At 39.4% G+C, this 27,714-nt stretch overlaps 1 protein-coding gene and 1 long non-coding RNA gene across 2 annotated transcripts in view; both read right to left on the bottom strand.

Moving 5' to 3' along the window:
- LOC143367067 (uncharacterized) overlaps nucleotides 1-27,714 on the bottom strand; it is a 309,917-nt gene that overhangs the window by 210,871 nt on the left and 71,332 nt on the right. The window lies entirely within an intron of this gene.
- Nucleotides 15,297-27,714, bottom strand: part of Adss (adenylosuccinate synthetase) — a 74,785-nt gene continuing 62,367 nt past the window's right edge. The window contains exons 5-6 of the mRNA XM_076808599.1: nucleotides 26,048-26,304; nucleotides 15,297-15,644 (exon numbers count right to left, since the gene is read on the bottom strand). Of these exons, the coding sequence (XP_076664714.1) occupies nucleotides 15,595-15,644; nucleotides 26,048-26,304 (307 nt within the window). The 3' untranslated portion in view covers nucleotides 15,297-15,594. The remainder of the gene's footprint in view (nucleotides 15,645-26,047; nucleotides 26,305-27,714) is intronic.

Here is a 27,714-nt window from a genome sequence, read left to right as displayed (position 1 = left end):
CAAGTCTGCGACTCTACATAAGAAATCTATTAAAAAAATTTGGCGACTTACCTTGTTAATTGAGACAATAATTCAGTCTTATATGTATTGTAAAAACTCGTGACATTTCAAATTTGGACAACTTACCTCATTGGGCATTACTTCGCAGGTTATATCCCATTTAAAAAATTGTCCTAAATTATTATCAGTAAAAGCTACAAAATGTGTGAAATCTCCACAAAATTACCTTTTTACAAAAAGGTACAGAAAAGAGCGCCAAGTATATAATCCCATCGAAATGAATCCCATTTAAAAACATTGTCGTAAATTAATATAATATATATTTATTTAAATATTAATTTTTTTATTTATTTTATTATTGATGACGGCCGCCACGGCCCCAACTCCGACCCCAACCACGACCACGGCCACGGTTGTACTTTTGAACTGCCCAGGCGCGGTGGGCGGTGGCCTGGTCTTTCATAGCATTTATAAAAGCCCACTCCCCCTGCTGGGCCTGTACACGTCAGCCGATGCGCTGGTGGCGCGCAACAAGTGGTTCTGTAATTAGTAAAAACAAAATTTATTAGTCTTTTTTTTTAATTTAGACCTATTTTCAAGTATTTTAAAAGCATATAACTCCTTAAAATGTGCATGTATTTACCATCAGCCGTGGCCGGCGGAGACGTCGTATCATTGCGCTACATGTATTACTTTCTTCTATCATACGCCGCTTGTTGTACAGGTTACAAGTCCCAAGATGTTCAAAAAATCATTTGAATTCCAAGATAAAATAAAAATCAATTTTACAATTTCTCACGAATAAAGATCAAGATAACCGGACTATATAGAGTAAACGATAATAACTCTGCTATGACTATATATACCCTGATAGCCAGATCTGGCAGCAGAATCTGACGTCAGAACTGCAGCAATCTGTGTCCGCATTTGGCTGCGTTCTGATGTGCAGAGCCTGAGGTGCAGTGCCTGATGTCAGATGGACAGCAGATCGACAGCAGATTTCGCCGTCTGCTAGGCACAGCAACAGCACCATCTGAGGTCCAGAATTACCAAGCAATTGCCTACAGATGGCGCTGTTGCTGTGCCTAGCAGACGACGAAATCTGCTGTCGATCTGCTGTCCATCTGACATCAGGCACTGCACCTCAGGCTCTGCACATCAGAACGCAGCCAAATGCGGACACAGACTGCTGCAGTTCTGACGTCAGATTCTGCGCTCTCGTGCCAGACTCTGCTCCCAATCTGATGTCAGATTGGAGACAGATGGTTATCAGGGTTCTTGGTATAATGATTTTCTGACATTAGGATGAATTGTTGTTGCGCATCACCTGCCGGAGAAATGATGGTAATATTATCCATCGCTCCTATTGGAACTTCTCCTAAGTTAACATACCTAGTTAATTCCTGGATCATAATTCAATACAAACCTTCCGTAACATTCTCTCTTATAAGTCCAGGATTTACCAGTGTATCTTAATATATAAATCAGAAAGTGTTTGTGTGTTTGTCTGCCGCCTAAAAACATTCGAAAGGTAAACTCAAGGGGGTCACGAAATTTCTCCCAGCTCATTATACCTACCTAATCCAGATGAACGTGGCTATTTTCACAAAAAATATAAATAAATAAAAAACAATTTTTTTTACCAAATCAGAATCTAAATTTCGGGTGAAGCTGAGTAGCGAAGCTAATATTGCATATATCGAGCAAGAGTGGATGATCTTGACAAATTTGATCACACCCGGGGCATAGTAACATCCACACGGGGTACACATAAAACTGCAACAGCAATTTGTAACCATATGATCATTCTAACATATATATCCGCGGTAATCCACTTCTCTAGCGAGAAAGCGCGCGAAAAGCTTTGCCATCTAGTGATGACATCACGGTACCGCTGTGGGCGAGGTATCGCGCAGGCCGAATATGCGCATGCGCGCGAGAAATAGACTGTCGTATACACGGGTCACGTGGTCTGCAAAATAACCGTACACATGAAATGTTTACACATAAATTACATGTTAATAACGCGTTTCTGAGACATGCTACACAGCCTATGTCCACCATAGAGTATGCAGGAATAACGTGTTAAAATTTGAGGAAGATCGGTTCAATAGGTCTTGAGTTTTGTGCGAATATAAAAATCGGCTCTCTCTTTATATAATAGTATAGATATAGATTTATCAAAAATATCGTTCCAACTACCACTAACGTAGGATGGGGAAAGTACCCCGTTCCAACTACCACTAACGTAGGATGGGGAAAGTACCCCTTTCATGTGGCCCGCCAGACTAGGGAACTGACCCCTCCTCGAAGTTATTAAAGTATATATACTGTTGCGTAGCCGGCTGGTTCCTCCGGAATCTTCGTAGGGAATTCGGCGGGGAACGATGCCCGTGGAGTGCTAAAACGCTCTGCCCCTTGGACGCGGATATTTTAGACAAATATTATTAACCAGGAAACATTATAAAATGATAAAACGATTTGAACACAATTAGGAAAACTTTAATGAACACAATAAACGAAGTTAAACGCTACAAATTAGTATTTCATAAGATTTACTATAGCACGTCCGTACACTTTCGCTCTCGGGGTTCAAGTGGCTTTCAAAGGCAAACGCTTTTACATCTTTTGTTCTTTACAAGATGTCCTTAAAATCTAAGAGCCAATAAAATATTTATTAATTAAATTCTCATTGGTCGATCTATTTCCTTCATAGTTATCGATTTTTAGAATCAAGCGGTTTACAACATTGCGCTGGAATTACACACCAAGGGAGGAAGGTGAAGTTCATTTTTCAAACAACCGTTTCCAGGTGAGTATTGATTAATTTATAATCTTGAAGTCCTCTTATTAGAAGGATATCTAACTATTTTCGGACCCCTCGGCCTCGTGCGAACTTCACTTTGTCTCCCTTTCCTATCACATTCGTGTGATTCATTCCGAATTTCGCGCTCCTAAAGCTTATACTACACGCTGCTAGACGGGAGTCGCAACAATACTAAGTGATATTTTATAGCTGTTAACACCAGAGGGTGTTGTGAGAAAAGGAAAAGGCGCGGAGTGTGGCGACTCTTTTGAAGTAGTATGACATATGTCGGAAGGCGACGCCAGATACAAAAAGTAGCATCGCCACGTGTTCTCAACGCTAATTTCAAGACCTTTATAATATTAAAGACAGTTTTTCAATTAAAGAACATGTAATTCATTTAACCTCAATAGAAGTGACCGAAAATATAACCTATGTATATGCTATATGACAATAAATGTTTATTGGTTATTTCGTTCTTTTACCCTACATTTGTGAACCTTTTATCATCCTTCCAAAACATTATTATTACGCCGCAACAGTATCTTTAGGAAATCGGGTATAGCATATAGGTTATATATTCTGTCACTTCGAGAAGCGGATTTTCTGTCCTCGAAGTGACAGAAAATATAACCTAATGTTTATTATGCGGTTGTATTTATATAATATTTCTGATCGAAATTTATGGAAATACGTGCAAATTATGCTTTTATCAAAATTTATTAGTAAACGGAATTATGCAACATGTTTCTTGAAATTAGTCGTAACATTCAGGCTGTTTTAGATTTTAAATGTTTCCGATAAGATTTCATTTTAATTCCACTCATAGCACTGTAATCTTATTTTAGACTGAATTGATAACGTTGGGTGTGACACGAAAATGGTAAGGGAGCTCGCGAGCCCCCCGAGCATGTGACACAAAATTACATTGCGTGATAGGTCTATCCTATACCTGGTCTGTGGAAAAAACTGAAGCGTTAGCTGGGGATACATGTGCGACAGTAAAAGCGTGATGCAGTCAATGTATGCATTTTCGTACAATTCTAGGTTAGGTTATATGCAATTTAGGTATACATTGACTAGTAACTGTTACGAACTGTATATGTTGAGCGTGCCGAGACTATGCTCGGTCCATCTCGATCGATTTGTAATTGATCGAGCCGCAGTTGTTGGCAGCAAAAACGATAATTTGTGTAATATGGTACTTTATTATAATGGTCTATCTCGTTCGAATCGTAAGGACAATCTGTCCTGCCGGTGTGTCGAGCCGATCGCGCAGCGCTGTCGATTCGTGCAACGTCGTCTTTCGTCGGTCGCCAGCGCGCACCATTGCCACGAAAGAGGCGAATTCCTTTCGGGCGCTTCCAGGAAGCGTACAGTGTTGTTGGAACGCAACAATATACATTTACTAAATTAACGCTTTTACCGTGACACATACATCACTTGAAATCGCTGTCGAATTTATGTTATAATTATATGGCCACATTATTTAAAATAAAAAAGGAGAGATTCGAACTTTTTACTAATACTGGTGTAACGTCCCACGATTTTTCGCGCGTTTCCTATTCCCAATTCCACTAGTAAACCTCAAAATCACTCCACTAAAGTCTATCAAACTCAACTCCTACCCCATCTCCTCAATCACCGATCACCTTGATGTTGCTCCTTAGCGGTCAACAACACAGGATGATCAATACAAACCTCCACCTCGCTGATGTACCTTAGCGGTCCCCATCACGAGATGATCGTTTCAAAACCCTCTTCGCCTATTCGTCTTACAAGGCACGAATCATTCCCTCCAAAAACAAATTCAAACAAGTCCCTCATTACAAATCCCTCTTAAATCGAGACCAAGTCTCAACCCCCTCTTTACGACTCATGAAGTCCAAGCCACTCTAATAACCCCTTTCCCGTAAAACACCCGAAATCCATTCGATGAGTTGAGTATCTCTTTTCGCAGTCATAAAAACCCCAGAAACCTAATTGCGACGTATATTTGGCGTACGTGACATAAATACGTCTATTAATAGACGTACCGTTTGTAAAAACCCCGGAAGTCCTACTGCGTCTTAAACCGAAATGTGTCAAGGTCTTTACCGCGCGTACCCCACAATACTCCTGTGAAAGTACATAAATATGAGGTCCTGACAGGCCGAGTCCTCTTTCTTCGACAGAAACCTCTTCGGTAGAAGGCTTACTTGAAAAGTATATCTTTAAAGTGTTAATATTAAACTCAGTGTTCGACGATCACCGTAAGCCATTTATATTACTTAATATTATTGTGCATATCACCACCATACCATACTATTCAATTATTTCGTTTATAACTGCTTATCGCAATCTTACTATTCAATTATTTCGTTTATAACTGCTTATCGCAATCTTACAATTCTATTATTTCATTTATAACTGCTTATCGCAATCTTACTATTCTATTATTTTGTTTATAACTGCTTATCGCAATCTTACTATTCTATTATTTTGTTTATAACTGCTTATCGCAATCTTATCATATTATTATTATTAACGATCATTATTAAACGACTTATATTGTATCTCATGTCCATATATATATATTAAATGTTATAACCATATTACAAATATTGTGCCAATGCTAAAAGCCCCCTCGCACGATTATAATAACCGATTAACGAAGTTAATAAATCGCGTTGTTTAAAATCTTGCTTCAAGTTATTTGTGTTCAACCATTAGTTACGAACGTACTAAGATACAAACCAACGAGTCGGCGAAACAGCTGATCGCGGATCGCGAACTCGAGAACAGTGACAGTGTTTACTAACATTCCCTTGCATAGCTGCACGTATAGACGAATTTCTCAAGAAATATTACGAGGAAACTTTTTGTGCCTATGCAACGGTAAATCTGATATTACGTAAACCAAAACAAAGTGCTAACGGGTGTTCCCCAAATACGCTCTAGCCTTTAAACTTCCCTGGTCGACTAGTGTGTTGGATTATAGATTCGCGCCTGGCGTTCCTCCCTGTAAAACGATTAGTGTGCTGGATTATAGATTCGCGCCTGAATTCCTTCAAAATCCTCAGTGTGCTGGATTCAAGATTCGCGCCTGACGTTCCTCTCCTTCAAAACCCTCAGTGTGCTGGATTCAAGATTCGCGCCTGACGTTCCTCTCCTTCCAAACCCTCAGTGTGCTGGATTATAGATTCGCGCCTGAATTCCTTTCAAACCCTCAGTGTGACGGATTCAATATTCGCGCCTAAGTTCCTTCCAAACCCTCAGTGTGACGGATTCAATATTCGCGCCTAAGTTCCTTCCAAACCCTCAGTGTGACGGATTTAATATTCGCGCCTGGTCTTCCCCCAAAAATCTCAGAGTGCTGGATTTTAGATTCGCGCCTGTCTTTCTCCTTTCCTAATGTCATCGTTCCCAAAAGACCTCACCCGGGACGTGACACTGGAAATATTGATTTACTGATATCATATTTTCAGAATGTGGAAGTTACAGCAATTATTTTCCGGTCAACAGTTGACTCTCTGCTTTTTTTGTAATTCTTTGCGGTCCTATGCAGAAATGGGTATTATTTAAATAAAAGGATATACTTCCGAATGGCCCTAGTGGCCGATTGACACGAGGGTTGGGGGACGGGTGGGGAGGGGGTGTGCACCCTAAATCTAAAATTCTATATAGCTTCGGGTATTTATTAGTTTCCTTTGTTTATTCGAAGGCCTTTCATCTTGGGCTTCGAATAATTTTTCATCTTTCATTGCATCTTTATCCTAAGGTCGTATTCAGAAATTGTACAATCATGAAAGTTGGAGCTCCTAACGTTTGCGAATTAGCACTATATTAAGACTTAGATTTAACGTAGCGAGTAGGATAGTCGTTAAGGATAATCGTTAGGTATAGTCGTTAAGTTTGAACTATGGTCACGGTCACTTTGTATTTACATTTCGCCGAATTCTGTGACGTTAGCACCCTACCAAACAGCTGTTCGTCCTGAGCCGGACGAGGACCGTGGCGGCGAAACAAAGCCGGCCGTGCGATGGAGCGATACAATTTACTAATCAGTTGAGGTGCGCGTCAACAGATGGCCCGACCAATCTCATCACCGCGATCGTGTATACCGCGAATTAGTCGCGTTAGTCGGTTTAAACCGCGCGCGGCTTCGGCAGCGGATCCGCGCCGGCTTGGCCTGTGGCCGTTTGGGCCAATCCCAAACAGATATATTGGCCGGTCGATTCGTTTTCGCCAACAGCGATCGAGGAGAAATCAGCCACCACCATCTGCCGATCCTGGATTTGTCAATTGGAGTTCTTGGCCCCCGGAGGGTATGGTGGAGTAACGGGAATGCTGCTTAGCTCCGCCTGAACGTAGTCGTGTGGCTGTCATTTATTCTTATTATTAGCGTAATAGTTGTTTGCGTTACGAAGCTATGCGTAGACCAATACGAGATGAAGCTATCGAGAAAGAATCAATGTTCTGACCAATAAAAGTCCTGAATTTTTTCGGAGCTAACGCACACCTATTCTGATGTATGTACTTCTAAGTTCAGAGCTCGGTTTCGTCTACACGTCAGGAGTTTGGCGCTACCCTCACCACTTCTGGCACACTCTTGTTCTGTGAAGGCGAGAGCGAGATAGAACGAGAGGGAGTCAGAAATCGTTGAGAAAAGGAGCAACAAGGCAGGCAAGCGGTGTGGTGCGAGAATACGCGTCACAAAACTCACCGGCCAATATACATATCTGAATACGACCTTAGAAGCTCGAATAACCGACGAGAACCTTTGTGGCCCGAGCCGCGCGAGATCATCGTTGCTCAGCGATGTGTCATCGATTATACAGAAACAGAATTTGTTTATTTTTCATCGTATCAATATGAAAGTGACACAAATGGATTCCTGGCATTCTCTCGATTAAATTGACAAAAAGTAATTTAAATAGTCTATTTTTACCGAAACGGGCATCCAATTCTGCAAACACATTTTTACGCAATTTCCTCAATTATGGTCCAAATTGTATCATTTTTGGAGCCAATTTGATCGAGAAAACATGAGGAATCGACTGACGTCACTTTCCCAAAGATCTGATTAGAAATGCAGAACTGCAGATTTGCCACTGCTTAGTGCGCAACATTGTATGGCCCTGCTGGTTTCGAGTGTCGAAACCCACGACACTCAGCGAGTCGCGTGATTGCCAGCATAAAAGACAAGAAGGGACTTAGCTACCATGGCGAAGGAAAAAGCCATCCTTCTATAGAACTCAAATCGAGAAAGACTTTGCTGACAAACTTTATATTCACGTCAAATAAATACTTTAATTGTAAAATGTAGACGACGAACTATTGTTGCATTTCACCAGTTCTTACATATGCATTACTTGGTTGGGAATTCCTGATCCCAGAGTTTTATGCATTTACATATTGCAATGTTGCTTCAAGTCATCGGGCAATTGCATTGTTTCTTCTCGTACATACATATATCTGTTGGCGAGTAGGTGTCACGAATGACGCAACTTGGGTTTCCCAAATAAAACGGCTTGACAAAGAGACTGGACGACGTAAACCGAGTGCGAGTGAAATAGCGCACGGTCGACGGCGACTTGAGTGATCCAGTACTGAATATCAAAATGTTTATATTTCTCATTACACCTTGATAAAAGTTACCGCCGATGGATTGGTGAGTTTATGTCCACGAAAATCAGTCGAGACGCGAAGCAATACGGTCCATTTTTTCTTATGAATACATGATCAGGACATCCACTGCGTTCACTAAAAACGGACCGATTTGTTCCATGTTTGGCATTATTTTCATCGGGAAACCCTAAAAACTCCATTGGTAATACTTTCATCAACACTTACCAAAAACATGAACATTTTATCTGGCCCGTCGGTTTTATTGCTCTCGGCTGTCAACGGGTGGTCTACTAGGACCCGAAGGTTCTCACTCGCAGCGAGAAAGCAAAACAGTGGGGTGGGTAGGTCTTTCCCGATAATCCGAGCCCAACCATTTGGGCGCGCAGCTTCATGTTGCACGACAAACAGGGCTGTACTTCCGAAAACCGGTCAAACCCGATTGGGCTGAAATTTTGAAAACAGCTTCATTTTGCATAAAAATAACGTTTGCGAGAAGGATTTTTGGCGACTTGAAATTTTTTTTACTATTTCAATGTCGTTCCCTACCTTACCGACAGAGCGGAGAATCGGATACAACAGTTATTCAATGCATTCTCCTTATTAATCTTCTATAATCTATAAAACAGAGATCAACTTAGAAAGAGATATCAGCTTGATACTGATTCAGGGGGATTGTTTTATTATTTTTGGAGCCTTACGCACGGGGCGAATCCGTGCGTAAGGCGTCTACCTAGAAGATCGATCAGTCGCGGTCGGTAAGGTAGGGAACGACATTGAAATGATAAAATAATTTCGAGTCGCCAAAATCCTTCTCGCAAACGTTATTTGTATGCAAAATGAAGCTATTTTCAAAATTTCAGCTCAATCGGGTTTGACCGGTTTTCGGAAGTATCACCACAAAAAGTATTCTTTTAATTACAATTAGTAATTCAGATTGTAAGTGCAATTAAATTAGGCGACATTAAAATCAAACGCAGTTCATTAATTTTAACTAATTGACCAATTAATTTATTTTTTAATTCATTAATGCAGTTCTGTGGTGAAGAACTAATATTCTAGGCCCTAGAATCTACGGTATTGTCAATGTGCAGTTGAAATGCGCGCCACTTCACACTATCGTTTCTTAACATTTATACGGGGTGATTCTCTAGCTAGAGTCGTCAAACGCGATGCTCGCCAACAAGCATGTGTCTCGCTGAGTTTCGTGGGCTTCAACGCTCGAAACCAGCATACAATGTTGTGCACTAAGTAGTGACGAATCTGAAGTTCTGCAATTTCTAATCAGATCTTTACCAAAGTGACATCAATCGATTCGTTGTTTTCTCGATCAAATTGGCTCCCAAAATTATATAATTCGGACCGTAATTAAGGAAATTACGTGAAAAATTTGTTTGCAGAATTGAAGGTTCGTTTCGCTAAGAATAGTCCAATTTAAATTATTTTCTGTCAATTTAATCGGCAGAATGCCAGGAATCCATTGGTGTTACTTTCATATTGATACGATGAAAAATAAACAAATTCTGTTTCTGTATAATCCATGATAACACCGCAGTAGCACTGGCGAGTGCATTAGCGCATATCAAAAGCTATCGAATAAGCAATTGCAATCTAAAGTCACTATTGCACCAACACAATTTTATATGTAATGTTTGTTCAACTGCTTTCTGCATAGGACGTTTAATTATCTTATAATAAGTATATAACTTTCAGGTTCTGCTTCAGTGTTTTGCTAATAAAGATATGCCTAATCTAAGCTAACAAACTTCATTTTCTGGGGACATTCCCTCATCTATTTTTTCTTTTCACTTATAATTCCTTACTGCCAACGTAGAATATTGTAGCATAAGCACATTTCAAGTAATTAAAATGTACAATGAATTTTCTATGTTTGATTTGATTCATTAGTATTTCTGTGCAGAAGAAACTTGCTGTAATACCGACCTGCCAAATCGGCTAGGTCATGTGATGTGTCTACCCCCTAAAGGTCGCAGCGTGGCACGTAATCGTTCCCTCGACCCTTGTATCTAAAGAGGCTATAACTGCCAGCAGAGAAGAATGAGCTGCCCAACATGAGTTCTTTGAAGCTGAGGAAGGTTTTCTCTACAGTCCTGGTATAGCAGATTAGGGGTAAGTTACAGAAATTAGTCGTTATCTACTGCAACTTCAGTCGTATAGGACGTAACTGCATGAAAAAGTTTAAATGCGTTTTTCTCGAAACAAATTTTTTAGTTCGGGCGCACAATTTTCTCAAAAACTACTGGGCCGATTGACCTAAAATTTGACTCACATTCAAAGTGTATGTACCTATAGCCCGTAGCAAAATCATATCAAAAGTTTCAATACCCCCCCCCCCTCCCACCCACCCTATTCCTTGTTTTAGTTCAAGAATAGTCGAAAAAATCAAACATCAATTTCTAAACAACCGCGATTTCGGTAACAATGTTCGGACTTGGTTAGGACTGCTAGGGGCGATAACTACACTTATTTAGATTTAAAAAACTTTGGTTCTTTCGTTTCAGATGATTGGACGGCCGCAATTCGTGCGCCCGATGGGGCCGGTGTTTGATGATATGACCTGCGCTTTGGTGTGTAACTTGTACAATTTTCAATATAATGCATTGCAAAAATTTGTGTTGATAGTTCAAACACTTGTAACGTCCCGCGACGAGTGGCCATTAAATTTTTATTTTCTTTCATATATTCTCATTATCATTATATTATGTAATATTATACCTAAAACATTTTGTATTAGCAATAAGACGCGAACACACGTATGGATGAATGCAATATAGGGACCAGTGAGAGAACTAAGCGTCATTCTACAGAGCTAGTGAACCGAGTGCGGACCACGAACGGATCGAGTGCGCATGCGCACAAACTTACGATCGTCCGGACACCTAGTAAAACGCGAGTGTAACGCCTGATTGGTGTAAACCAAAATACGAAAACCTAATTGGTTCGCGTAAAGTGAGCCAAGTAATTGGTGCGGGCAAAGTTCTACGGATGGGTATAAATATAAGCCCGCCGGCAGCAGTCAGCAGAGATCTTCCAGAGAGATCGTCCTAGAGACATCCAGTCTTCGAAACCTTCTCTCCGAGGCGCTTGAACCGGCACCTAGACAATTCACCTTCCTGTGCCTGAGGCCGCTTTGAAAGAAGCACCCAGGGTTCCATATGATATTCCACTTAAATTCACACTCTACGAACTGAGGCAGTCCGACCAGATACATTGGCTACCATCTTAGGCAGTTCGACTAGGCACCTAAGCAACGTGGAATCTACAACTGAGACCGCCTTCGACGAGGCACCTTGGTTCCCATCCTAGAAAGCGTGGACCAGCTGATAGGCTATTCAATCCCAGAGGAAGGAACTCTCTTTACTCTCAACCGACCAAAGTGTCATTCTCTCAGTGCTATACTATAACGACTTAGTGTCGTGACCTTTCTTTTCCTATATCAATCAATGCGTTTTGTTCCGACCAAGCGTCAGATTCTATTTCGTTTCGACTAAGCGTCAGATTCTATTTCGTTTCGACTAAGCGTCAGATTCTATTTCTTTTCGACTAAGCGTCAGATATTATTTCTATGCGACTAAGCGACCCAAGTGCTTCCGACGATGAGTCGCGAGAGTCTCTTCGATAGCGTGCGTTGAGTTAGTTAGTATATATATATATTCATATTACTATTTCCTACAAATACCGCTTATTATTGAGCCATCCTACCCCTACTACATATCAAAAACATTATTCAATATTATCAAAAACGAACGCAAGATAGTCCAAATATTGATAAAACTTATAGAAGAAATGGTGCCGACACCAAAGCCGTAGGTTTCCGCATCTGAAACATGTTTGGTTATGTATTCAAAAGTATAATGCACTATTAATATTAAGTCTTACCTTGACGCTAGCTGTTGGGAAAATGTTATGTCTAATTAAACTTCAATTCTATTATTAAAAATACGTTTTTGTTCAACTTGGGCCCTACTGAAATCAATAAGGGCGTGATTGACTTAATGCATGTAGTTTATTTGTTCATTATGAACATAATCAAATTACAAAATTGCGTTTATTTTTAATGTGCCGATATTTTAATTTTTACTTGAAAGATGGTGCATTTGTAACTCAAAATTGCAGATGTTCTGTTCAGTAACTTCCATGTTATAATTTCCTTACAAATTAATGGTATTTACACCAAATTCTTATTGGTTCTGGTGCTTCAACTATCCTAATATGGAACTGTATTTAAAAAATTCTGTGTACTTCACATACAAAAATTTATTTTTCCTCTATTTGAACCACTGTGCGCCGTGACGTCAAACCAACTGACACCCAAGATAGATGTTGACTCAAAACCAATCGACGCTAATGTTGGTTCCTCCTCAACTACGGGTAGGAATTCCACACCAGCCCTGCTCCAGATGCTTGCTGAAGCAGTGTTGCCACGATGTTCAGCATGACTAGTATTAAAGACGGTTGTGGTTCAGCGAATGTATACACTCACTAGTTAATGTGTGCACTCACTGATCCGATTGGTTAAAGCAGGCTTAGGAATTAAGTGCTCTTTTCGGCTGATTTTCAAAAGCAACGGCCTCTTTCTCCTGCCGCGCGTCTTGCCCCCCCCCCCCCTGGCGACCATGGTGATCGGAGAAGAAACGATTCTAGAATACAGTCGGGAACAGCCCGACAGTGACTGGAATCCCCAGCGTTGCCGGAAAATGGGTTACTGACAAACTATTCGTAATGGTGGGGAAACACGCCACCATTGGCGTAACTAGTTAGGGGGCCGGATGCCCCCCCCCCCCACGCGAAATAGCCCCACCCTAGGAAATATCGAAATAAGTAAAAAATATTCATCTGTTAAATAACCAACAATTTCTTACTCAGTTTACTCTTCGTTTTAGTGTTAAATAAATATGTAGGTAAATGATTGTTATAAAATGTGTATGTATATAAAGATTTCCATTACCTATAAAAAAGAGAGAGCGAGAGAGAGGGGGGGGGAGAAGATGGAACCTGCCCCCTCCCTCCCCCGACAAAAATCCTAGTTACGCCAATGCACGCCACGTATGCGCGTGATGACGTCGGGACGTCAAACCAATCAACGACAAGATGGGAAACAATGGGAAAGGAACCAACGCCAGCGTCCAGCAAAGCCAAGTGACGTGATTCGTCAGCTTCTCGCGGCTAAACCCAATGCTATGTCCTGGGGAGGCGAGAGGAGGAATGCAAGTGGGTAGGACGAAGAATTTCCCATGAAGAATTTGCTCTTACTAGGTACTTCATTGACGGAAAACTATATACAGGAATAGAAATTGGAGGAGATAGTGGTGAACGGCGACTAGCATACGCACAAGAGTCATCTACATCGCGGCACCAAAGGTAGATAGGTGCATCAACCGAGGGTGTTCGTAGTGATCTGTATTTGATTCGCGGTCTCGAACGTATGGTTCACATTTACAGGTACCCCAGTCTGTAACACCACTATTAATGTTTTCTGCATATTCGTCGGTGAAAGGGGCATCGCTTTTAGGAACGGCCCCCTGAGTCGAAAAATACTTGAAAAAAAAAACAGAGAACTCGTACTGCTGTGTATTCCATACGTCCTCGAAAATAAACTGAACATATGTAACGTACCGCTACTAACCGCCATAATTTTTTTCCTTTCCCTTTTATATTTATCACTATTTCCGTTCTATTATATGTAAACTGTAATTAAGACACGTGCGAGGGACACGCTAACTAGCAGGAAACAGTTGTACCTCAATCACGCGCAACGCATGCGCATAACTGCCCATTCAGACCACACGCTCAACCGGACGCTGACTAAAACTAAGCGTAATGCGCGAATGGCGGGAACCGGATGTTAAATCCGATTGGTACGCGTAATCACGCAGCGACTGATTGACGCGGGTTAAGCTCCAGCGAGGAGTATAAATATAGGTCTGCCAGCAGCAGAGGAGCAGACTCGGTCCTGACACCATACCAACCTTTGAGGACGCCTTAGTTAGCCCCTCAGCTTCCATTTCAAGGACGCTTTAGTTAGCCCCTCAACTTCTATTTCGAGGATGCTTTAATTAGCCCCTAAACTTTCATTTCGAGGACGCTTTAGTTAGCCCCTCTTACTTCCATCCTAGAAAAGCGTGGGCCAGCTGATATGCACCATTAAGCCAATACAATCCGGGAGAAGTAATTCTTTCAATTTCTAAAACCTTAACATTCTAATTCGACCAAGCGTCATTTCTTGTATTATACGTTATTCCGACTTCGTGTCGAAACTTTGTGCTCAACTAGCGATTTAATATCGTAACTATATATTATATCTTTTATATTAATTAATGCCACGGTTCAAATTATTCTATAACGAAAGCGAGCATCAAACGATCTTATGTTCTGTTTAACCGACCGAGCGTTAATATCATTAATCTTTCGTTCACCAATTTAGAAACGAAACAAACATAATTCATTTGTACCGACTAGTACGTCGTCACGAAATTATCTTGCATTCAGTTATTGAGTAAATGTTATATTCATTTAGACATAGTATCAAAACCTTTCTTGAATAAACTATTTTGTTATTTATTGTTAAAATAGGGACTCTCGTTTCTTGAAATTCATTTCTTAATTGCACGTCAACCAAACCAAATCTCACTATTCCACGGGTAACCGCTCTATTCGTGGAATCTCCTGTAATTAACGGCAAGGCCTCGTTTGAGAACGTTACATATACCATAACTCACCTTGATTCACCTATTAGTAACGACACTGTTACATATTCAACAACATTCAATGAAATATTAGGACAAAATATTTTTTATATTTTATATTATTTTATGCAAGACTAGCATGACTCATTTTGTTAGGAAATAGAGATGAAACATAATTTTTCAAATAAATACATTTTAATTAACATATCTTATTTTACATTCAAACAATGGATAACATGGTTCACATGAATTATCGAATAAGAAGGAGGAACTCGAAAAAACGAGACGCGTTCTTTTTTTCAGTTATTCAATATCGCTAAAATTCAAAATCTTATGCTATTATTCTCTTTGTCGTGTTCTCTCTGTGCGCTTATTTCATCAACTCCTTTAACAGATCAAAGTTATTGCCAATAGAGTAGTGAATCGAATAGACAGAATAACATATTCCCATTCCTGCATCAGATATGTGTAACGTCAGAGTGCAATTACACTTTCACGACCTGCTCCCACTCCAATCCATTTAACTGAAACATTTTATACGAGCATTTAGTAAGTTTACTATAATTTATGTAAAATATTTCAATGTAACATTTAGAAAATGATAATAAATTATATAAGCGAGATAACCTTACATTTTCAAATTGTAATATTCCATGTATAAAATAAAAATAAGTTTCATCATCACATAATTAATTATCGACCATCGGATTAATGGACATACAAGGGTCCCCTCCATCTTTTACGTTGTTGCCGTGGCGAATGAGAAAGGCTGCGAATGAGCGAGAAGGACTGATTGCGAGTGCCATCGTATTTCGTCCCTTTCGTGGCAGGCGACTAAGTAGGTAGCGCTGAATATTCTTTATGGGTTGCCGCCGCTTCAGTTTCTCTCACTCATTTGCAGTCTCTCTCGTTCTGTGATAAGGCAATAAAGGCAAACCCGAAAGACTTCCTGCCTCCAAAAAAGGTGACAGTAAGGGACCGAAAGTAATCTGTACCTATATCATATACAGTCCTGGTGCCTAAGGGTTCGAAAAGATCTTCGCTCTCCCCTGACCCAAATTTTCTATTTATGCAGGCCAGATATCTATTATACCTTCGGCTTTTGACGTTCGAGAACTAAGAATAATAAGCTTGACGCTCGGCATGAGTCGTGCAGCATTGAAATTTTCAAGTCTCCATTTTTCATTACATCATCTAAACACGTCATTCGGATTACTTTCATTAAAACGGGATGCAAGATTTGTTTGTAGAATGTAGAAATTATTCCATGCAAGTTAAAAATAGTCCGAATAACGTTGTGAATCATGTTATTTTGATCAGAATAATCTCAGGTATTCCTTGGTACATCTTTTATGAAGACTCGATAAAAAATAAAAAAACATGAATATTTCAGTAGTTGATGACTCATTCCGAATGTCGAACTTATCGCTACTAAATATTGGTCATCAAAAGCGTATTGTTCTTTTTGTTTCTTCCGTCTACACGAATTCGGTCTCTTCGTCAAACGGTTCGGTTAAGTTATAAAACATACGCCAGCAGATCATACTGGTCATGAGCTCGCAGCTGCACTCGATCACGCCAGCCCTTACCCGAGCAGGGCTATATTATACAAACAGGGTGGGACACGTAAAAGTACACTTTGGCAATGAGTAATGCAAGGTTTCACGAAATACACCTTCAAGTCTGCTAAACATTTTTGTGTGGTCGCTTCGATCGAGAAAGTTTTGCCCAGCTCGCCCCGCGGTTTGAACATAGGTCAACATTCAAGAAAACTTATATTTCTATATTTTCCATTAGATCTTTGACAATATAGGCAAGATTTCTCCTATGAGAATGAATTCACATACGATATTTGGACTGTTTTTAATTATACCTAGTTGGGATGACTTCTGACCACTGTAGACTAACTGTACATCACGTATGATTAAAAACGAATGTTGGTCGAGTTCAAACTTATTGCCATTACCAGAATCTCATCAATGCATTGGTGATACTTTTACGAAGATCTCATGGAGAATATAGAAATTACAATTTTCATTAATGGGTGACTCATCGGAAACTTGACTGTCGTGCGAGAAAAGATCTCGGCATACATATCAGTTCCGTGCCAGCATGTCAGTGGTAAGAAGTTGAGATCCTCTATCCCCGCTTGAGATGTGCAGAAATATTTGAGGATCGCTGAGGCATTGAAATTGTTTGGGAATGCATTAGTTCCCAACGCCACCACATTCTTTCTTATCGCAGCACCTCCCGGACAGCGGAAGTCGCGGCGAATCTACAATCGATGAGCCAATCAGCGCGCCGCTTCGATCGGTTACGAGAACCCAAGGTCTGTAGAATAGAAAGGTTGCCTGGTAACTTTCGACCAATTAGAAACCAGAATGAAAAACACGGGCGTGACGTCACGTCAAACAATAATATATAAAAACTCAATATACAAACAATAATATATAAAAACTCAATATACAAACAATAATATATAAAAACTCAATATACAAACAATAATATATAAAAACTTAATATACAAACAATAATATATAAAAACTAATATATAAAAACTAATGCACAGATCAGAATCCGCTGTTCTAGCGTTGTTTGGCACGCTGGGTGACGTCGTAGCAATATGGCCGCACTTTGGTTGCTATTGGTGACCAGGTAACCTTCCTATTCTACAGACCTTGACGAGAACCTTCGAGATGACGTACAAACGGAAACGAGCATCCATCTTACATTCACTCTTGTTCCCACAGTGTGTAGCAAAGGACGTATCGATGCAATTTTTTTTCACTTTGTGAACTCTCAGCGTTCATCGTATATGAGCTCATTGAATAGAATTCAGAACGTTCTTTTCTCACACTCACGCTCTCATCATCTGCTCAAGCTCAGATTCGATTGTAGATCGCCGCGGGTGTCGCACACGTGGTGGTGCAACGTGCATTGACTCTCGTATTCGTGCATTAATATAATCGCGAGTCACTCAAGCTCACTGTACATTCTCACCGGATCAAGTTCATTGTATTTGTTAATTTTAAATAAACCGACGTTATCTCATTTTACGTGCTGTGTTGTGTGCACCTATTCACCGTCGAACATAACCTCAACATTCTCAAATAGAAATACAATGGGAACTCCGAGCTTAGTTTATTTTCAAAGTACACATTTGGAGACTCTCAGACAATACTTTCGATGCTTTCAAAAAAATATTGACATAAAAACACACCAATAGGATGCAAATCTCACGGCATGAAAGCCGGGATCGAAAAAGTTCTGAAAATCTTATTTTTAAAAAATTCTGTTAGAACTTATATGTTTCATTTAAGAAAATATCTGTTACTGTAGAATTTTTATTAAAAGAAATGTTACCCTTAGAAACTACTTTAGAAAGTGTTCTCATGGAACAGATATTTTAGAACCTATATAATAAAAGTTTCATGGAAACAGTTATAACGTATTAGACCATTTATTAAAAAAGGTTCCATAACATAAAGAAAAGTATTAAACTATTAGGTACTAGTTTTATTTAACAATATAATATCATATTCTTTGTGTTTATTTAAGGGGTCTCCCTAGTGTGACGGTTCAAAAAAATCGATTTTTTGTTTTTGTTTTTTTTCTGAAAGTTCAACATCTTAAGAACATATTCCTAAAATATTATAGCTGAATTCGAAATTTTGGCAACGCTGTGAGCTATGAACAGTAGCGCGCGACCGGGCGCGCAGGTATGAATCGGAGCCCTCCACGCTTGTACCGAAGGTCGACCTTTTTGACTTTAAAAACCGTTACCTCCAGAGTTTCCTATGACCTGGCTACCTGTACCGTCCCCTTCTGTGCTAAAGGGGCCCCTCCAAGTGTTATAGCGGGTGTGATTCAGTGTGCATCGTAGACTCGTGACGACGAGTGCATCGTAGACTCCTGAGCAAAACAGAAGTGAGCAAAGTGAAAGAAAATGTCCAGAAAGAGCGATAAGGAGCATTCGAAAGGCTATTTAAGCCGAAACAAGAAAAGAAGATTTACAGGAAACCGCTACACTTTTGAACAAGACGTGAGTTTTGCCAGCACTTCGGCTAAGAAGTTAGTAGAAGGCAACGACGAAGACATTGAAGTGACCCGAACGCACGGCTATCGTTTTGTGGACTTTTTTTCGGTATTTACTGCAATTAGTCAGTTAATTGAATGCAAAGTGTGCCATAAAGACATTAAATTTACTGAAACGAGTGTGCGTGGCTTAGGTTTTAAGATTGGAGTGCAGTGCGAATGCAACGTCACTTACATCAATTCGTGTCCGTTGATTTCTAATGCATACGAAATAAATCGCAGAATAGTATGCGTCATGCGTTTATTGGGGATAGGAAATAAAGGCCTGAACCTATTCTGCGGATTGATGGACTTGGCAAAAGAATTCTATAGTAATACATACTATGCCGGTTTAGAAAATCTGTACACTGCCTCAAAAGCTGTTTTCGAATTCAGTACAAACTTGGCGATGGACGAGGAGAAGCGAAGTACCTTTGAGAAGGAGAAGTCAAATATAAATTTAACAGTTTCTGGAGATGGTACTTGGAAGAAGAGAGGATTTTCTTCCCTAATCGGCGTTGCAACATTGATTGGGAAATATACCAATAAAGCAATAGATGTAGCTATAAAATGCTCATATTGTAAGATGTGTGAAATGTGGGAAAAGAAAATTGACGACGAGGAAGAATACGATGAATGGAAAAGGAATCACCAAAACCAGTGTTCAGTGAACCATGAAGGATCTGCCGGGAAGATGGAGGTAGATGGTATTTCTGAAATGTTCGCCAGATCGATGCAACGATATGGCGCCATGTATACTCGCTACATTGGCGATGGCGACAGTAAAACGTATAAAGGCATTGTGGATTTGAATCCATATGACGTGCAGGTGAAAAAGTTAGAGTGTGTTTTACACGTTAAAAAAAGGATGGGTTCTCGTTTGAGAGCAGAAAAAAAGAAACATAAAGGAATAGGGGGAAAAGGTCCGGGAAAATTAACGGATAAGTTAATAAATGATTTAACAGCATATTATGGGTTAGCAATTACACGACACACGGATTCAGTGGAGGAAATGAAGAATGCGATTTGGGCAACGTATCACCATAAGTGCTCCACTGATACAGCCCCCGAACATGCCCTACCGGAGCCGAAAGCTGGTGTTCGTGGCGCCGCGCTGAAGCAAAAGGCGCCCTCGACAATTACACTCATGATCCACCCCTTACTGAACTCGTACAGCAGGTTATAAAGCCCATTTATACCAGTTTATCCCAACACAATTGATAGAGCGATGTCTAGGCGGAAACACACAGAACAATAACGAAAGTTTTAATCAGTTAATTTGGCATTTCGCTCCAAAACATATATACTCTGGGCCAAAAACAGTTGAAGTAGCAACATATTTAGCAACTTGCATATTTAACGATGGCTACCAGTCACTGTTAAGAGTATTAAATACGATGGGAATAACAATTGGCCCAGAAGCCAAAAGTTTTGCCGATTCGCAAGACGTGAACAGAGTTTGCCTTGGAGAGAAAAGGCATCAGGAAGCATCAAAAGCAGCTCGAACTGCTCGAAGGAAAGCAAATGCAGCTTTACAAGAATTGTATGAAGAAGAGGAAGGTGTACTCTATGGGCCAGGCATCGGAGACTAATCGTAAGTATGATTTATTATTTCAAAAATGGTACTTGAATCTTTAAACGCGTTTTACTCGAAACTACATTTTTCGGCCCGGCGATCACGATATCTCCAAAACTACTCAACCAAACGACTTAAAACTTAACATATATATTGAGTGCGTGTTCTCTTAGGATCTGACCTAGAATGAAGTCAATATTTGCAAAATTCGAATTTTGCAGCTCAAAAAACTGACCACTTTTTTGCCGCGAAATGAAAACTTTTCTTTAAAGTGCCGCCATTTTTTTATTTGGTGATTTTCTATTTTCATTCTAGTTCAAGTCCTAGCTACATTCATATAGATTAAGAAAATAACTGTGTTTTTTGTTTCAGATAACCATGGCAGCCGGAATCGTGATCGCCAGCAGCAGGCGTTTTTTTGCGAGCTTTTCATTATAACCCTTATAACATAAAATATAATTATCATTAATGCTTCAAAAAAATCATGTAACTGAATAAATACCCCAAAGTTAGAAACCGCAATATCAAGTACATTTCCTTCAAAAACATTCCCAAATATAGCCCTATTTTCCAGGCGTCACACTAGGGAGACCCCTTAATAAAAGGTATGAAAATCATAACATAAGTGATTAATAGTTTCATAAGAAGTATTGAACAGAAAAGAGAACTTGTTAAGAATAATACTTAAATAACATTTTTTTATAACTTACATGAACCAAAATATACAAAAATTCTGTATCTGCTTAGAAATTAATTATCTACGTAGGTAAATATTACAAATAAATAACACATTCAGAATATCAATTTAACTGTAATAATTATATATTAATGTTGTATTACTATTCACTGAATAGTATTCAGTATTTATTACAACGATTGAGAACTTTTTTAATATTGATGAACAAAATATCTGTTCCTATTATAGAGAAATTTTTATTTTTATATTTTATAAGTTCCATTCCAACTAATATTTTTATTTTCAACTTTTACTTTATCAGTTCTTATGGGAACATATAATGTGAGAACATTTTTAAAAAAGTTCCACGGTCCATATTTCAAATAGAATCTATTGAAAGGTTCCAGAACTTTTTCGAACCCTGCATGAGAGCACGCCGACGTCATTCAGTTTTGTCAGAGAAGTGATGGAACCCGTTTTCGACACCTTTGAACACAGACTGTCGCTTGGTTTGTTTACATATTGCGAGTGACCAGTAGCTTGTAAGTATTAAAGAGATTGTTTAAAGTTTAAATTCTTATATTTTTTGTAAAATGTTCATGAAAACATTTTTAACGTATTATAGAGACTTTGGAGATGGAAATGAAACCAAACACGACCCCAACAGTGACCTAGTAAACAAACTGACCGCAGTATGGCAGCAGATTGGCAGCAGATTCGAGGAGATCCTGACATCAGATTCGGGACCTACTATGTCCGCATTAAACTATGGTTCTGTGGTTAGAGCAGGGGTGCACACTAAGTCTGCCCTAGGGCAGTCGATGAGCCCTCGAGCTCGACCGTGATATGCTGACCCCCACTCCTCGGTATAATGTCTCGTGGTGGGAACTCTATGACTGCAAGGCTGTATGCCTGTTACAACTACAAGCATACTCGCGATAGATGTACAAGACCAAACGAGAACGTACAGAATTTTATATTATATTCAGAAAGTTAATTTTAACAAATTCGCATACGTAAATTTGAGTATTTGCATCTGAAGATATCTAATAACATATATGTGATATATACATATACAGTGGGCCAGAAAAGTATTCGGATACTTATAAAGTTGGTCCAATATTAGATCCATACGTGAATATACATATATTTCTATGTATAATTTGTTAATATTTATTAATCGTGGATTCATTTTTCTTCAATTTGAAACCTTGAGTACAGAGATTGGAATTATAATACTCAATACATTTCTTTTAAAAATTCCCCAAAGTGTGCCTTACTTTCGGAGCGTCAAACTCTGGAAACCCCTGCGGCAGCCTGTGACGCTCCGCTCTCACTACTCCAACCGCTCCCCACTCCGTTGGCGGACTCGCTTGTTCTTGAACGAGCTCGGAGCTCAAGCTCGAGCTCAGTTCGAGCTCGAATGTGCGCTCGCGCCCGGAATTGGGGGTCCTGTGCACCCCTGGGTTAGAGCCTGACATCAGGATCTGGCCGCAGATTGATATCAGATTTCGATCAGATCTTGCTGACAAGAACCGACCGCAGATTGGCGGCAGAAATTAAGCAGATCCTGATGTCAGGATCTGACCGCAAAACCATAGTTTAATGCGAACATAGTAGGCAATTTTATATAATAGTATAGATTTAAAAACAGTGCGAAACTCTGAAGCGTAAATAATATATAGAACACGTTTATAAGACTGACTTGAAAGATCTGATTTTTACCATATTTTATGGAAGAAAGGAAAGTTGGAAAATCATGTATTTAAACGGGTATTATAATATTTCTAATATTTTACTTAGCAGGTTGTTTGTCAACTGAATGCCAGGGAGGCTCAAAATAATTATTTACACTTTTAAAGACAGTTCTTCCAAATATAAAAGAATTAATGATAAACTATTCATTCAGTCATCTTAGGTTGTTATTATCAGTCATTGCTTAAGACTAAGATCGTCTTAAGCATGCGGCATCCTTCTACTAGTCTAGTAGATTAGTAAAGAATGCTGGATGCTTAAGACGATCTTAGTCTTAAGCAACAACTGATAATACCGCCCTTAGAGATGGGTATACCAAATATTTACTCCGCAGTGAAATGCCGGCAAATGCGACCGGTACTCGAGAGCCCTGAATGATCGAGCCCTCGGCCACTTATTCCCGCCGCGGTGCTATTTCGCAAGCGACTTACTTTCTGCCGCCAAACTGCTCGCAGGCTATGTCAGCAGAATCTGCTTGATTTCTGTTGCCTATCTGCCCCCAAATCGCTTTGCACAGAATCTGATCGATTTCAGCCATTAAATTGTATCAGCAGACCCTGCCGCCAATCTGCTCCCAGGTTAAGGCAGTACAATCTGTTGGTTTTCTGCTGTCAGTCTGCTTTCATCATCGAATATAACAAATCTTGTATCAAATCTGTAGTTTTTCTGTCACAAACATTTGAACTCAGGCGTTGCGCAAAATCTGCAAGACGGACGTGGCTGACTGGGGAGTCACAGAAGTATCTTTTCGTATGCAAGGTGTTGTATATCTCGGCGCTAACGCCGTCATTTTGTACGTAAAAGAAATAAGACTTTTTCCGTCGAGAGTTGTACAATAACAGATTCATATTGAATTTTCCATTTATCCCTTACGTCTATTGACGTAACTTTCCCTACGTTGTTCAATAACCGGAGTACAGCTGTACCTGTCTGCGTGGTGAAATTATTTATTTAACGCTATTCAAAGGGGTAACTCGGCACTGTACTTGAATTCTGCAGTCCTGAGGTGAGCCGGAAGTCCTTTATCAGGTATACAAGACTTGTCATGTCTACCTGGAAATGACTTTTACGTGATTTTCGACAAAGGCGCACGGTCTTTTGCCTAGTTTTTTTTTTGAGCTCATAAGGAAACACCGCGAATCCGTACTCACCGATTGGAACGCAACTTTGTGGGTTTATAGAGTAACTCAAGACAAGAACAACGGTATGTTTCATTCGTGCCCCATCACGCTTTAAGGGTGTGAAAACTAACCTTAAATTCAAATAGACACTCCCACTTTTTCCCGCATAGCTCTTAAAGTACAAGAGACAGAAAAAAGGTTTCAAACAAAAGTTTAATGGTGCAAGAAGTGCTGAAAACTTGCGTTAAAATCATTTTGAAAAGTGTTTGAAAAAAATAAATGACGAAAAAAAAACTGTTTTGTTTGAAAACTTTTTTTCTGCCTCTTGTACTTTAGGAGATATAACCGAAAAAGTGGAAGTGCGTATTTGACTTTGAGGTTAGTTTTCACACCCTTAAAGGGGGCGGTAGGATACGACTGAAACATCCCGTTGTTCTTGTCTTGAGTCACTCTATAAACCCACAAGGTTGCGTTCCAATCGGTGAATGCGGGTTCGCAGTATTCCCTGGTCGGATGTGCTGCAGTCGCTTGAAATTTGACATAGGACGAAAAGCAACGGGCCAGCAGGCAACTGTATAGAGTATACTCATCAGTATACAGTATTTCTCCGCTTAGACCTCGGTTCGGTCTACACGTTAGGAACTCGGCGCTATGACCACTGCTTCTGGCTCACTCATGACCTGCGAAAGCGAGAGCGAAATGGAACGACAGCAAGTCAGAGGCCTGAAAGCGAGCAAGGAACGGTACGAGGCAGACGACACTTTGATAAAAAAAAAAATAACAGTTATTATTTACAAAAAGACAGTCCTCACCGATTTCCATGACTTGGCTTGATTCTGATCAACTTTTTGCTACACACGTGGCCGTCACTCGGCTTTAGTTTTCGAGATATTCGCAAAAAAGTGTGGTCGGTAGTTGGTTTGTATTAGATAGTTTGGCCAACTACCGATCACAGTTTTTTGCAAATATCTTGAAAACTAAAGTCGAGCGATGGTAACATATATAGGAAAAAGTTGTTCAGAATGTTAACTTTCATATTTCAACACAGCATATTTCAAGGTCATCGAAGTCGGTGAGGACTGCCCTTTTGTAAATAATTACCAAAATAACAGTAAAATAATGCGAATGTGAAACATCCGATTGCGATCCGCATTTGACCACATTTGCTAAATGTTACGAATGCGCGAAATTTTTGGGTACACATAATTAAATAAATATTTATTTTTAATTTTTTGCATGTAATAAATATTTGTTTTAATTTATTTTGTAATTGCTGCTACCATTAGACGCTATTTCTAATAGTATTCCCGATAATTATCAAATTCATATGTACGTGGGTACAAGTGTACCCCGGTAATTGACACAGACATATGAACTGTGACTGCACTTTTTTCATATTTTCAAGTAAAAAATTTTAAGACGAGGGGCATAAATCGATAGTAAATAACTTAAATAACGACGATTTGGCAGGTTGAAAATTTTGAATGGGAACATATTAAATTTGGAGAGGCAATGCATAGGTGGGTACAGCTGTACCCGGTCATTGATATAAGGGTTATTTCATTATCTCCCTAAAAAATTCCGGTTCTGAATTTCCGCCGGATTGACTAACTCATACTTAAGATTATCGAGTCACTGCTACTTGGAATGCGCCACCAATTGTATATATGACAAAGAATAACAGAAATTGCAGAAATTAATAAACAATGTTTAATAAAATATTACCTGGTATACCAAGAAGTTCCTCTATCAGTTGTATATACTTTCTGGCATTAGAAGGTAATTTTTCTAAAGAACGTACACCTTCTGTCGGCGACTGCCAGCCATCAATAGTTTCATAAATTACCTCTACTTTTGCTAAATCAGAAGTACTACTTGGAAAATAATCAATTTCTTTACCATTTAATCGATATCCCACACCAACCAGGATTTTTGGAATTGTGTCTAAAATATCTAATTTTGTTAGACATATGGACGTATACCTGAAATGAACAAATTTAAAAAATCAATGTTAGCAACGTATGTATAGTTTTCCGGAGCAAAACTAACGGGGGTTGGGTACTTCACAAGCAATATGGTTTATCAGTTTGCTAGGTAGGGGGTGCAGGCGAATTTGATTATATAATGGAGCTTGTACAAGGGAACCACTAGGATTATTGCAAATGAGGACGAACGTGATGCGAAATCGGGGAGCCTCTGGGTTGAAGAAGAATCTCTTGGATTGGTGTTTCGTGCGAATGAAGCTAATGCAAAATCAGCGAGTCACGGGAAATGTTAGTTATGCTTCGTAACTTTTAATTAAAGTTTGATACAACTTGAGCGGTAAAAATGTATCGGTAGACACGTTCAACTATCGTTATAAGGATTACCAGATGGAATAATGGGTTTCAATGATTTAATCGATTTTATTAATGAATAACAATTCTATTACCGGCGATGCGGGGTCTAAGAGTAGTTAAAGGGATTGTCAAATAGAATTTTAACTTCATTCGAGGATTTTATAGGGTTGATTGTAGATTTGAAAGGAAAACCTGAGCGCGATCTTACTGGATTCAACCAATTTTCAACGCATCTGATTCAACATGACTCTTCGCGTAACTGCACAGTTCTACACCGCCAAGGATTGAAAGTTACAGGGCTTATATAGCTTCTAAATGAGTGGGAGATTCACTAAAAATCTCCATATAAAGAGATCCTATTTCTAGTTGCCAGCTGGTCGAGGGCGTGCTCCCCACATTATTACAGATGTAACAGGGGTTCTAGGGCGTTTTCCTTTCCCAGACGCGAGCACAAAAATAATTTGAGAGAAAGTAGAAAAATATTCTCCGCGCGTAACAACGTGAACAATTTCGTTTCTTTATTTCCTAACCCCGTTATTAATCTTGTTATGGAGAACTATTTATTTGTCAATATACATACAGTAGATATCATAACATTTCTGAAGATAATTAAGGGAATTTTTATAAACACATGTTCTATTTAACCTTGTTTCCGAGTTATAATGAGTTTTATTCAACGTTTTATTTAACGTTCCATGTCTTATATACGATCTTTTTACTATTCTGTAAACACTATCATAACGCTCTACGAGTCATGGCTGCTCATTCTCCCGATAAGAGGATGGGTCCTATTGTGTGGCCCACTCGATCGTCAGATGTAAATCCGTTGAATTGTTACTTATGAAGACACTTCAAATCCTATGTTTATAGAAGGCCTTCACCGCATTACCTCCCGAAAATGTTTAAATATTTCGTTACTGAATTGAAGAAAGTTTCGAGCAAATTCGAGTAATACCTAAATAGAAGTATTGAGAGAATAATAAGGTCAGTGACTAGACGCTTAATAAGCATGCATTGAATTCCAAGGTAGTCATATTGAGGTACTCCTGCGAA

The sequence above is a fragment of the Andrena cerasifolii genome, chromosome 3 (genome assembly GCF_050908995.1).
Source record: "Andrena cerasifolii isolate SP2316 chromosome 3, iyAndCera1_principal, whole genome shotgun sequence".
Lineage (NCBI taxonomy): Eukaryota > Metazoa > Arthropoda > Insecta > Hymenoptera > Andrenidae > Andrena > Andrena cerasifolii.
This window is presented reverse-complemented; position numbering and strand designations above follow the sequence as displayed.